Source organism: Melopsittacus undulatus, unplaced genomic scaffold, assembly GCF_012275295.1.
Source record: "Melopsittacus undulatus isolate bMelUnd1 unplaced genomic scaffold, bMelUnd1.mat.Z mat_scaffold_283_arrow_ctg1, whole genome shotgun sequence".
Taxonomy (NCBI): domain Eukaryota; kingdom Metazoa; phylum Chordata; class Aves; order Psittaciformes; family Psittaculidae; genus Melopsittacus; species Melopsittacus undulatus.
The window spans coordinates 27,466-41,284 of NW_022994211.1; the positions used below are offsets into that span (position 1 = coordinate 27,466).

The 13,819-nt window shown below is 44.3% G+C and overlaps 1 protein-coding gene across 2 annotated transcripts in view; it reads left to right on the top strand.

Annotated features, from left to right (window-relative positions):
- Positions 1–13,819, top strand: part of LOC117438421 (sterol regulatory element-binding protein cleavage-activating protein-like) — a 62,571-nt gene that overhangs the window by 18,959 nt on the left and 29,793 nt on the right. For both annotated transcript variants that reach the window (XM_034073945.1, XM_034073944.1), the window contains exons 2-4: positions 593–809; positions 10,147–10,276; positions 12,056–12,213. In XM_034073945.1, the coding sequence (XP_033929836.1) occupies positions 688–809; positions 10,147–10,276; positions 12,056–12,213 (410 nt within the window). In that variant the 5' untranslated portion in view covers positions 593–687. The remainder of the gene's footprint in view (positions 1–592; positions 810–10,146; positions 10,277–12,055; positions 12,214–13,819) is intronic.

Consider the following 13,819-nt stretch of genomic DNA (forward strand, 5'->3'; position numbering starts at 1 on the left):
TCGTCTACTTACATTTTCCTCCCTCATTCCCCATGCAAAGAATAACTCTCTCTGGGTTGCCTTAGCTGTAAAGTCTGCTCTGGTCTCTTGTAAGTGGTGTGTTGCTAATAGTTAAAGCTCTGAAAGCGCTTCAGCCTGTGTCCAAAAGCACTTCCCCTAAGACCACGCTGCTGACAGCTAGCCTCAATCCTTCTTTTCTAATTGGCATTTTGGCATCTCCTAGGAGTACTGCTTAATTCTCTTCCTGCTAAGCTCCTTTTCTTCCTTCCTCTCAGACGGTTTGGTTCCTAGCTCCTCTCCTGTGTGTCCTCTCTGACCAGCAGCTGCTCACGGCCGGTGCCTGACGTCTGTTCAGTTGCTGTTCGCTCTCCATTTGCGTTTTTGGCCCTCTCTTTCCTTAGGCAAAACCCAATCATCTGATCAAATTGCTTGTAGGCTCATAACAAATTCTTGATGTGTGGTGTCTGTTTCGCCCTCCCCCCTCTCCTGAGCAGGTATAGTGCTGGCAATCTGTCTAAAGCCATTTGCTAATGTTTATTTCCCTTTTATTTCTCTGGTTTTCTAATGAGCTTGCTTTCTTTCCAATTTCCAGCTGGACAGAGTGCCTCGGCTGAAGCGTTGTCCATGCTGGAATTGCCCATCCCCCTGATGTATCCCGGGATGGCAGCTAGGTGATGACAATTGAGGATGACCCTGACTGAAAAACTGCGTGAGAGGATATCGCGGGCGTTCTACAACCACGGGCTGTTGTGTGCTTCCTACCCCATCCTCATCATCCTCTTTACTGGTCTCTGTATTCTGGCCTGCTGGTAAGTCATGTAAAGGACTTGTTGCCACAGGGCACTGCTACTTTGTAGGGTTTTCATAGCAATGCCATGAACGTGCTTGGGTTTCCCTGTCCATTGAGCTATCCCAGGAGCTCTTCCATATTTTTTACTGTTGTTTTTTAATATAATAGATTTTTGTCATCTCTTTCAGTGGAACAAAAAAAAAGACAGGGATGAAATATCTTCATGTGGTTTTATAAGTAAATAGTAGAAACGAATAAAATATGTGAAGTAAAGCATTAAATAAAAGGAGTCCCCAAACACCTGGTGGTGGATTCCAAACCCATGAATTAAGAATGGGGAGAAGGAAAATTGATCTTTCTCTCCATACTTGCCTATTCTGTTCTCCCTTCAGCTGGTACTCTTCTTTTTCAGCCCTTGCCTTGGCATGCGTGTGTTGTGTGTTTCTTGTAAGCTCACTGCTCTTCTTATGGATTCTTAATTTGGATAGGAGTTGCAACTGAACAAAATTTCATTCCCAGAAATGTTACGTGGGCCTCCTAATTGTCTCCAATGAGGCGATACTGCTACCAGAATTGAGAAGACTTTTGTGCTCAGATTTATGGATAGACACATGAATATACAGGTGCTGTTTTCAGGTTTTTAATTCTAAGTATCTTTGTTCAAAATAAACCCCACATGGTGATCTACTTTGCTTTTACAAAAGCTCACCCTGTGTTTGTACAGATACAGGTGTGACTTTTTCTTTGAGCACTGCTGAGAATAGGACAGACTTCATCCACATCTACTGTTAAAAGATTAGGAATCGAGGCATTTCCATTGAGTACCTGGGGCTTCAACCCAGGTTGTTTCTGGCAGATTACCTACTGGTAATTGTGTATTTGTGAAAGTGTTTGAGCATTCTCCAGTAATTGGTTACCTTCAGGCTGCAGAAATTTGTCCAAAACGCCATCAGGTGTAAAGTTTTATGTTTTCTTTAATGACTTTCAATAACTCATTAGAAAAGCAAACAATGGCCTGAGGAGAGACCAGGTTTCAAAACTACTGTGACAGTTTCTTTCCAGAAAAGGTTGCCAAGCACTGGAGCAGGCTGCCCAGGGAAGTGGTGGAGTCACCGTTCCTGGAGGGATTTAAAAGACCTGTAGATATGGTGGTAGGAGCATTTAGTGGAGGTTTTGGCTGTGCTGGGTTAATAGTTGGACTCTTAAGGGAGCTTAAGGGTGTTTTCCAACTCTAATGCTTCTGTGATTCTCTGGCACCTTTTGAGAGCAGTGTACCTTTGGGGGAAAAAAAAATGGACGTGTGGTGAAAGTTCTCCCTCTTTAGAAGTGATTTTCAGGGCTGTTTCAGTTTCAGTTCTGAGATGCTGTGTATGAGCTGGTGTTAATTCTGGTTTGAGAAGTGGCTTTACTAACTGGGTCAAAACTTCCAGAGTGCAGTACCTTCTGCACTGGAGCATTTCAGTGTGATAAAGCTGAACTCTGACAGGATAGTAGTGTACAGGACGCTCCAAGATACATATTGGAAGTTTAGTTTTGGGTTGGGGTCTTCAAATCTCTTAGTTTGAGCTTGTGATCTGACTTCTTCATGGTTGACCTGGATGATGGGGTGGACTGTACCCTCATCAAGTTTGGAGATGATATATGAAGTCTCTATCATGAACTAGGAAGTGGAAAACTGGGTACAGTGGCTGATACACCAGATGCCTGCAGGGGCAGAGAGGAACCTCATGAAACTCAACGCAAGGAAATGCAGAAGGAAGAATAACCTCTTGTTTATATAAGAGGTCTGTGCAGCCTGGAGGTCAGTGCTCTGGAAAGCAGCTTTGCAGGGCATGCCCAGGGGTCCTGGTAGACACCAAGTGGAACACAAGCTAGCTATGTGTCTGGGGGAAAGAGGTGGTCCAGAGTGTCCTGGGCTGCATTAGGGAGGTTGCAGAAGGTCAAAGGAGGTGATCCTTCCCTTTCACACACCACCAGTAAGGCCCCAGCTGGAGTGCTGGGTCCAGTGCTGGGCTTCCTGTTAAAAGAGAGTGGTATTAGGTGAGAAGTGCAGCAGAGGGCTGTGAAGATGAAGGGGCTGGAGCATCTCTCCTGTGAGGAAAGGCTGAGAGAGCTCTGTTCAGCCTAAAGAAGAGAAGGAGCCGGGAAACTTATCACCATGTACAAATACATGAAGAGAGGGTGTAAAGAGAGTAGATACCCCGTGACAATAGGCACAAGCTGAAACGTGAGATGCTCCTTATGCTGGTAGAGGCCAGTGATGAGGGGTGTTGCTCAGGGGTGGGTGTTGGGACTGGAACTGTTCAACATCTTTGTGGGCCACATGGACAGTGGGATCGAGCACCCTCAGCAAGTTTGTTGACAGCACTGAGCTGTGTGGTGTGATTGACATGCTGAAGGGAAGGGAGGGGATCCAGAGGGACCTGGACAGGAAGAGGTGGGACAGTGCGAACCTCATGGAGTTCTACAAGGCCAAGTGCTAAGTGCTGCACCTGCATCAGGGCAATGCCACAAATACAGGCTGGGAGAGTCTGGTTTCAGAACAGCCTTGAAGAGAAGGACTTGGGGGTGTTGGTCCCTGAGAAGCTCACCATGACCCAGCAGTGTGCGCTTTCAGCCCAGAAACCAACCATGTCCTGGGCGGCATCACCAGCAGTGTGATAGGGTTTAAGGTTCCTTCCAACCCAAACCATCCTGTGATACTATGAAGTGTCCACCAGGTGACGTAGCTTCAGGATTTCAACCTAGGGAGAGTTAATGTATTAGCAACAAATTAGTTTTTCCTAGTAATTGCTCATATGGTTTTGAAGTTTCCTGCCCCACCCCACAGATAACCAGCAGTCACCAAGATGACTGTTTGTTTCTTCTGTATTCCTGTTATCTCATACCATTTTTCCTGATTGAAAAAGAAATTACTGTCTTTTCATTGGCCTTGGCACCCTGCCCCCACAAAACCTATACAATTTTACCGTATGTGATGAAAAGACTTGCTCAGAAGGAGCTTGGGGAGCTGTGGCCTAGCCACCTCCTGGGGAAGCTTTCTCTTGGCTGGAGTGAGGAGCTCACTGACGGCCACAAAGGGTCACATCTGCATTTTTCCCTGTGGTCATATCGTGAGGAATCTGAGTAATTGTGTTTGGCACTGATTTACTTGTGCTCTTCAGAAGCATTCCAGTTTCTGAGGACAGATCTTACTGATTCATCTCAACCATTCACTGCAAAAATGAGTGAGAAGCATGCTAAAATTCGGAGAAAGAAGAAAGAAAAAAAAGTAGGCCCAGCTTCAACGTAGCTCATTTAGGCAATGCTTCTGTCCAAGAGGATTGGTTAGAGACCTTCAGCACTGCTTGCATTGTAGTGCTGATTAATCTGAAACAAGAGTGGAGCAATTAAGTAGTAGGAACTACAGGTGTTTATAACAAGAAGATACACAAGTGATCCAACGGATCAACAGGGAAGGAGCTAATGACATCATAGTGTTGCTGAGGAGCTTAGTCCCTGTCCTGGAAGAAGAGAATGGACAAAAGGAGAAGGTAATAGAGCAAAAAGGAAGCATTCTGTATTTTTCAGCCTTAAGCATGACTAATAAAGACATTGTATTGTTCAAGTGAGCAGTAGATCTTGCATTTTGACTTCTTCAAAGGGAGAGGTAAAACAGTCATGGCCTTCTGCACCTGCATGCACGCAGCATCAAGCAGAGCTTGTACAATTCTGCTGCAGATGGCATTAACTCAGTTGTTTTTGTTTTCCTCACCTCCACCTCAGTAAAAGTGTGAGGTGTCTGTGCTCAGATAACTTTTTAAGAGTTGAAATAAACCACGTGGGCCATGATTTGTCCAACATCAGTTCTAGTTCACAGTCAGTGTGACAACAGTTAACATGCAGGCATTTCTCCTGTTCTGAAAGGCCAGGTGTCAAGGATCAGGTCACACACTCACAACACGCTCTCTGCTACAGGTTATGTGAATGCTTTCTCTCTTCAACCTTGAAGTATTTTGTGTAGACTGTTTTTAATGTCACCTATAGACAGGACACTGCATATCTGTTAATTAATATTCAGAGCAAAAATTCCTATGACTCATTCTTACTCTGTAGTCTTATTCCAAGTCTGAAAATTCAAGTTTGTCCTCACTTCAGAGGGAGGGTTTTCTGCTGAACAACCTGTTATTGAGCATGTTACTTCTTGCTTTACTATATCTCCCTTGGTAGGTGACATTCATTTTCATCACCCCCCTTAAATGGGTCTGCATTAAGATCTGGATTTTTCTTCCCTAGTAGAAGGAGAGTGCCACTTAAGATAATCTGACACAAGAGTAGTTCCTCCTCCCCAGCTCAGAGAACAGATGACACCTATAAACATGGTAATCAGGGTAACTTTGAAAGTCCCCTGTAGTTCTGAAGAACAGTTTTTAGTTGAAGTTAGACTTTAAAATCAGTTGACTCTGTGAAGCAGGTTTAGGAGAATGAAGCAGGGTGAGTCTTTGCACGTGTTCATTAGTTGACTGAAGCACTGGGTTCTGCTCCTAAAGGATTATGGAGCTGACTGGAGCCAGAGCCCACACAGTGTGTGTGCACACACATACTTCTTTCTAAAAGAATGTTTCAGTGTCTTACAGGTTTGTAGTGTCTTGAGTGGTAACCAGAGGAGCCAGTTGCTGTCAGACTCTTTGTGTTCCTAGTCCACAGAGTTTCCCGTGGGACTGTGTGATGAAACTAGCAGCAAGTTCTGTGTAATGAGACCTCTCTTCTGCTTCAAAGAAAAAGGGAAGCAGGCAGCACAGAGCGAGGGGTATCTTTACTTTTGCAGCGCAGATTTTTGAGGCTCCTATTAGTTAGAAACAGGGCAAAGCAAACATTTATTTGGAAATGGGTTTTGTTTATGCACTTATCAAGGCTAAAAAGGGAACTGCTGCTACCGAATATCCGGCCTTCCCTACCCTCTGGCAAGACCTTTTATCAAATTTCCTATCTCTCATTAGTAATGGGTTTTCAGGTTGTTCTGTTGTTGCGGTAGTTTAGGCTGGAAACAGGCTAAAAGCTTGTTCTGCAGTGTGCAAAATAGAGGTGGTAGCTATTTTAAGGCAATATATCACCACCTTCCCTGTTACTTAAGACCTGGCAGCTCTCTCCAGCATATTCACCAGCTGAAGAGTATTCTGGCATGGTGGTGATCTCTGCTTTGATTCTGAGGAGGAGGAATATGCAATTGTAGGGTTTGCAGCTCTGTTGAGTTGCCAGCTGCCTCGGGCTGACCTGGCAGTTCTCCATCTTGGCCCTCTAAGCTGTCTTGAAAATATGTAAAGTAGTTGGATGAACATTTTTTGCTTGAACCTGCCTCATGCTTGGTAACTAAAACACACTCTTGCTTGAATTCAGTAATACCAACCTGTAGATGGTCTGTTTTCCCATTATTTTGGATTTGCAGGAGGGTTTCAGCGTACATGGTTATGTGAGCATCTGAAAATCACCTTTCTCAAAACCAAAACCTCTTTGGAGCTTTCCTGTCATCTGTTCTAGATCCTACTTTTCTTCCCTCCTTTCTCTGTGCTTTCCATACCGTTGTTCATCTCTTTTCCTCACTGTCAAAAAAAATCTCTTAACAAAGAGGGATGAGAGGAGAACCAAACCAGAGTGCTAGAAATGACAGGTTGGTTTGGGTTGCAAGGCACCTTGAAGAAATCACTCCCTGAAACTCATTTGGAGCAGTTCTTACCGTTGATGGGAGGCGCACATAGAAGCGATCTAGGCTTGTTGCATCTCACAATCCTTGCAGTGTTTGCTGTCTGTGGGAAGCCAGGATGCTTCTGACAGCTCACAGCAGCTGTGGTTTGGTGTTTTACAGTATCTCTTTACCTGAAAAATGCTCTAACAGTGATGGCTGAAGCAGTTGGTCGGGTGAATTTTGCTCTGTCACTGGCTGGTTCTTTCTCACTCTGTCCTTTTTATATCTCTGCTGTCAGTCTGTCTCGGGTATCACTGACAAGATCAGGCGCTGTCACACGCCTGTATAAGATTAAAAAATTCGAGAAGTAATGTTTTAGCATCTTACTGAAATAACAAGTGTAATCCAGAGCATGTACTTTGGGTGTTCTTCCATCAGGCATTCTTGAAGCCTTTCATCAATATGGATATTTAAATATCACTGTGATATAAGTAAATACATGTTCCTTCTTCCCTTGTGGGGACATAAATATGTGTTGTAGTTGGCTCAAGGTGAGGGAGCTTTTGGAAAGAATCCCAACAATAGGTTTCATTCCTGAGCTTTGCTGCAAACCCACACCATGAGCAATCTGCGCTACTTAGATCATTTTGCAAATGGGACTATAGGAGCCAAACATTAAGTGTGTAAGGACAACAGGGTCTGTTTTAACCTTTCATTTAGATCTTTGAAACATGGATTTTGTCTGGGGCTTTTTCTGTAATGGTAGTTGCTATAAATAGGGATTACAAAAAAAAAGCTGTAACTTCATTTTCTGTGCTGGACAATCTGCTAGGCAGCTCTGTTCCTGGTGGATGTACATCAGTGTCTTCTAATGCCGTACAGCTGCTCTAGACTCAGTAAAATATCATGGAATAGAACCCTAGAATGCTTCAGGTTGGAAGTGACCTTAAAGCTCACCCAGTCCCAGCCCTCTCCCACAGACAGGGACACCTTCCACTAGACCAGGTTGCTCCAAGCCCCGTCCACCCTGGTCTTGAACACTGCCAGGGATGGGGCAGCCACAGCTTTTCTGGGCACCCTGTGCCAAGGCCTCACCACCCTCACAGGGAAGAACTTCTTCCTCAGATCTCATCTCAGTCTCCCCTTGTTCGAAATTTGAAGACAGTATCACCAAAGACAAAAGCTCTTGCTCTTGCTGAAGGTAATAACCTGTGAGAGTAGACCCATGACTGAAAACTCCTATCACTGTCTTTAGCGGTGAGTATTAAAATTGGGACTTGTTAGCTTATGGGGAGATGGAAACAATTCCACATTCTTTGTCAACATGGCTTTTGTTGGCTGAGCAGACTAGAAGTGTAGAGGAAGCTGAAGGAGCCCATCAATGTGACCTGCAGAAAACTATAGACTGGGTAGAGAAAATCTAACGCTGGTTTGTGTCACCCTCTTCTTTGCCTGCTGTGGGGATGGACTAAAAAGACTTATTGGAGGGAGAATACAGATCCTTTACTACGGACAGCATCAATCCTGCTCCATAGTCACAATTTAATCAAATTGCAGGTAAACACTGAAGTTCATTTAGCTGTCAAGAGATGTACCCTGACCACATGCTTGAAGAGAATGATGGAATATGGGAGTCGTGGTTGTCCCAGTTTGCCAGTGGCTGCAGCAGGATATAGTCCTCAGCAATGCATGGACAGCTTCAGATTTTATAGTTTTTCTTTCCATCAGAAATTTGCCTTTTGTTCTTTCCCTCATTTATTGCCCTTGAGTCTTCCAAGAAATGCCATTTACTCCTTCCCCCATTGCATTTGCATGTACTTCCAGACTTTTTGGGCAAGTTTGAAAATCCTATCATAATAAAACCCAACAAAACAAGAATTAAACCCTTTGGTCATTCAGAAATGGCCATTCAGGAGCTGTGAGTTGCTATGTCCAGTATTTCAGCGGTGTTTTGTGCTGCAGGATGGGAGTTAGCTTATTCCCTTCTACAGAAAATGAAACTCTTTTTAACAACAGAAAAAAGAAATCCTGAAGTCTTGACTAGCATTCCCATTGGCTGCCCCCCCGCAGCCTGAAGATGGTGAGGCCCTGGCACAGGTTGCCCAGAGAAGCTGTGTCAGCCCCATCCCTGGCAGTGTTCAAGGCCAGGTTGGATGGGGCTTGGAGCAACCTGGTCTAGTGGAAGGTGTCCCTGCCTGTGGCAGGGTATGAGCTTTAAGGTCCCTCCCAGCCCAAACCATTCCAGGGTTCTGTGATTTTTCCCTTAGATTTATGGACACAGTCATGAACATCAAAATCATTTAGTGGAAAAAAAATCTTCTTCCTCAGTTGCTTCTTCCATTCATTTTGGTTTATCATATACGCTCGCTGTTACTACTTTAATTTATGTCTCAGTCAGATGCAGTCTGATTATTGGACCTCCCCCAGGGTTTGATTTCAGCAGGTAACTTTTGACAAGCAGATTCTCTGTGCTGTTTGCAGGACTAAAACTACTGCTGTGGGAGAAGCCTCCAGGCTGTGGCTTCTGTTGGGCATTTTCTTCTTGGATGTATTATGACCAGATTTTATTGCTCCTTTTTCTCTTCCCTACCACTGCACAATGAAATGCTAACAGTTGGGTGGTATATTTTTGTCAGACTAATAAAATAGCAAACCCAACAATCATTGCTTCCAATTTCATTGTTCTTTTCCACCCATTTGTTATTTAGTCTGAAGGCTTGGCTTCAGCTGTAGCTTGTACCTTCCATGGCCTTTGGTGATCCAAGCTAATCCATAACAAAATGCGCAGAGTATTGCATGAAAACAATTCCAAGGCCTTTATATTTATTCTGGCAATATTGCAAGAAAAGCTCAGCTATAAACAGGAAAATACATCAGAAATTTAAGGCTGGATAGATTGCCATGCATCAGACAGCACAAAGAAGTTAACGTTCTCTGGTTCATTCTCGTGCCAACAGTTCCACCTTGTTGGTCGCTACCTCTGTAACAGCAGTCTTGCTTTTTCCACCAGTTCAATTCTTATACAGTTTTAACCACCTATAGTTTTGAGAGCCTCTGGAGCTGAGAACACTGTTCTAAACTCCCTGAAACCTCAGTTTCTCAACTTCCAAATAGTTTGAAGTCTTTGTTGTGGGTAGCTGCTACCATCGCCTGAAGATTATAGTGGTCAAGGAGCAAAAAGATAAATACTTTGTAGTTGTTTTGGTGTCCCATTGCTACTATTCAAAGTGCACCAGTGAAGCTAGTGACAAATATTGGAAATAGTTTAAATGTTAAGGAGGAAAAATTGATAATTAGTATAGGGTTTGAGTCAGGAAAGCAGCCATGTTTCCTGATGAAATGCGATGAAAGTCTCATTTTTCTGTGGGCCTATGGGATAGTAGACATGGGTGTGCTGAGTGTTCTTAGTGCAGCTAACCTTCAGATGAGGTCCTGTAAGGACTTCAGTTCTTTTTCTCCAAAGACTTTCAGTTATCTCTTTCCAGTGGAGAAAGACCAGTTCTTTCTTGCGTTGAGGAAACACATCAAAGAGTTCCTCTTGCAAAGCCCTCTTGTATTGCAGCTGTGTCTCCTGTTCTGCAGAGGCTAGCTTCTGCTGGAGTAGGCTCATTTTTTTGAGCTCTTCTGCCTAAAAGCCTCATTTAAAAAACAAACCAAAACACCACAATGTTTTTTGCTTGCATCTTAACTGTAGTTACCCACTGCTGAAGCTGCCACTGCCTGGAACAGGACCTGTGGAGTACAGCACCCCTGTGAAGGATTACTCTGCGCCCTCTCCAGACGCAGGTCTTCAGCAAGGGGACCTCAGTGAGCGTCCCGACTGGGTGAGTCCTGCACTGAGGGGCTGGGGATGAGTGTGGAGTCAATGAAATGATGGAACATCCCTCCTGAGTTACCTGCACTTCACTGTATTGATGAAAAATCCTTCTGATGATGTGTTGCTTTGTGTAACTGCTCAGTTCAGGCTGTATTTGTTTTGTATCAATGGTGCTGCATCAGAAAAATGGAAAAAGTGAAGAGTTAAAAGCTCTGAAATGCTTTTTAAGAGCCTATTTTTCAAGGATAACATTATCTGAGGCAAGTAGCACATTTTTAAAAGCATTATTAGGTTTTAAATAAGCTTAATGATGGGGTTTGGGATAACAAGTGCCAATTTCCTAACATCTTATAAAGGTACACAGTTTCCCTAGAGCAGCAGGACAAACCTCCTGCTGACCCCACTTCCCACCCCCACCCATGGCCTCCTCCTCCAAAGGGCAAGAGTAAGATTTGGTCAGCATTTACTGCTGTGACTGTGGAGATGCTGTCAGTAATTGCAGTGGTGGGTTTGGTGTTGTCCAGCTCTCTGAAGGGATCTGGATTTTGGCTGTCAACCAGCTTCCCCTTCAAAGATCTCTAACTAGCTATGTGTCAGAGTGGGAATGTCTGTCTGGCCTGGAGGTGGAAAACAGACTGTCCAGCTCCTCAGCTTTTGCAGTTTCCTCTACTTTGGCTTTAAAAATACTGCATCTAGCACATTTTTTTTTTCCCTGATAGGGTAGGTAGCCTAGGCTTCACCTCCAGGACACAGGCTATTTTCTTAAGGTCAGTCAAGAGCTTTCCATTTGAATTGAATTTAGGCAGCCAAAGGCTCTGTGGAGCTAACTGCTGTGATCTGGTCTAGGGAGTGTAGGGTGCTTGAAGAACCTGGTGAACTGAGTGTAACCTAAAGGTGGGGTTTGGTTTTGTTTTTCATTGACCGATGCATATCATTCAGGTAAGTGAGACTTACATGCTTATGTTAAGGGTCACTTTTGTGTGAGCAAACTGGAATCCTGACACTTTCCAAGAAGGCTGGTAACTTGGTCCAGGAAACCAGGAAACAATTAGGAAATCATCCTCTGTAACCTGCATTTTTATTTCTCATTCTGGTGTCTCTCAGAAGTAGATGTTAGCTTTTGGTTTAATGCTTCTGCTGCCTACAGCTCTTGACTCTCTCCATGTGTGCTCTTCTCAATTTCTGTGATTGAAATAATATGCTGCCTTCTGCACTTGCTGGTACCTCTGAGAGCTTTTTGCACTGTGCTGTTAACTCAGGCTGCTGCTGGCTGATTAAATCTTCCCTATGGTTCTATAATTCTGCATTGTTGCCTAGTTCAGCTAATAGAACACAAAAGCTCTGTCTGCCACAGCATGTCGGCACTGCAGTCTCCAGAGCTGGGTCAGCAGCCTGGGCACAGACACCAGGAGGATTTAAATGGCACATGGCCGAATCACCACAGGTTGGGGGAACCATAGCGTTGTGAGAGGCATCTGTGAGAGGCAGTGAGTCCTTGCTCCTGCCTTTCATTCCAGTACCAAATCCAGCAGGAGCCAGGAGCTTCTGCCTCACAAAGAAACGCAATAGACTAATGCCAAAATGGCCAGTGGCATTTTGCCTTTTTGAGAAACAGACTCCTTTTGTTCTTGCTAGGTTCCTACTGTCATGTTTCACCTCTAATTTGGGAAAGGAAAATACAGTCTGGCAAACCCCTTCCTGAAAGGTTGCCAAGCTGCGGTCTAATTCTGCTAAGCAGCTTCCCACTCACCGTATGTTTTCATTCTCCCTCTGGTTTTCCCCACAGTATGTCGGTGCTCCGGTGGCCTACATCCAGCAGATCTTTGTGAAAGCTACTGTGTCCCCATGGCAGAAGAACTTCCTTGCTGTGGATGTATTTCGTTCACCCCTCTCCCGTGTCTTCCAGCTAGTGGAGGAGATTAGAAACCATGCCCTGAGAGACAGGTAATTACTGTTCATTACGGGTTGTGTAGAAGGCAGACTGACCCACTGGCTTACACACTCCTCTTCTCAATTACTGCCTCATAGTTCTGATTATTAGCTTTCAATTTGTAAGATTCTCAAAATTAAAAGAAAATGAGAGGTCACTGCAAATAGGTGACATTATATTAATGCTGCATATAGGGCAGTTTATCACAGTCATAGAATCCTAGAATGGTTTAGGTTGGAAGGGGCCTTAAATCTCCCCTCTCAGCTTAAAGATATTCTCCCTTGTCCTGTGTTCAGCTTTTGTGACGGAGAGCGTGCCTGTCCTGTAGTCACTGGTAATTGCCAGGAACCTTCCAGTTGGAGTCTTGGCAGAGAGGTCTGAAGGGGGCTGCCAAGGATATACATGTTACAAAAGATAGTAGCATCGTGTTTTCCCTCTAAGTAAGCATGCAAACTTCATATTAAGGGAAGTTCATTTAACCCCACTATGTTGTGAAACTTTACCTCATTTTGTGAATTCTTCTTCATAGGCTGGAGCACCTCTGCTATAGAGACAGGCTGAGAGAGCTGGGCTTGCTCAGCCTGGAGAAGAGAAGGCTCCAGGGAGAACTTAGAGCAGTTTCCAGTGCCTAAAGGGGCCAGCAAGAAATCTGGAGAGGGGCTTTAGACAAGGGCAGGTAGGGACAGGACAAGGGGGAATGGATTTAAACTGACAGAGGGGAGATTGAGATGGGATCTGAGGAAGAAGTTCTTCCCTGTGAGGGTGGTGAGGCCCTGGTACAGGGTGCCCAGAGAAGCTGTGGCTGCCCCATCCCTGGCAGTGTTCAAGGCCAGGTTGGATGGGGCTTGGAGCAACCTGGTCTGGTGGAAGGTGTCCCTGCCTGTGGCAGGGGGTTGGAACTGAATGAGCTTTAAGGTCCCTTCCTAAAATGGGCGAACCATTCTATGATTCTAGACTTCCACGTGGTCGAGGACATTCTCCTGACATTTCACTTTGACTCTATTTAAGACCAGTTTAAACATGCTTTATTTTGTCTTGACACAGTCTCTGTACAACAATAGCTTTCCTCTGTTCCAGATATTTACAGGGAAAACTCATACCCCCCACCCCAAATCTTCATTTTTTAAGCTAAAGATATGAGACTCTGAGCTGACTCCAGTAAGCTGTCTCTATTCAGGGTGTCGCACTGGTTGCTCCTTTTGGCACTGCTTTTAATGTATGGTTCCTGATCATGGGAGTTAAAATCGTACACGCTATTCTCAGAGAAGTCTCAGTTGTGTGTTATTTTCTGTGGAAAAGCTTTTCCTGAAATACAAGACTGCAGGTCTTTTTTTCATGGCCGGTCACATCACTTTTACATATTATAAAGTGATTAACATCTCCATGTCCCTCTCATCATTTCCAGCTAATGAGCTGGAAGGTTAGAGCAGAAGCTGTTTTTAGTCCCCAGGTGCACATTGTATTGTTAATAGAAATGGGATTAAGTTTATTCCAGCCCTTACATGATCCATTGCAGATATTTTATTCTCTCTCTGTATCAACAGGGTTTCTTTATTTTGTGTTGCTGGCAGATGTCCCTGTGTCTTCTTCCAAGATTATTAAGAAAAACATATAATAATC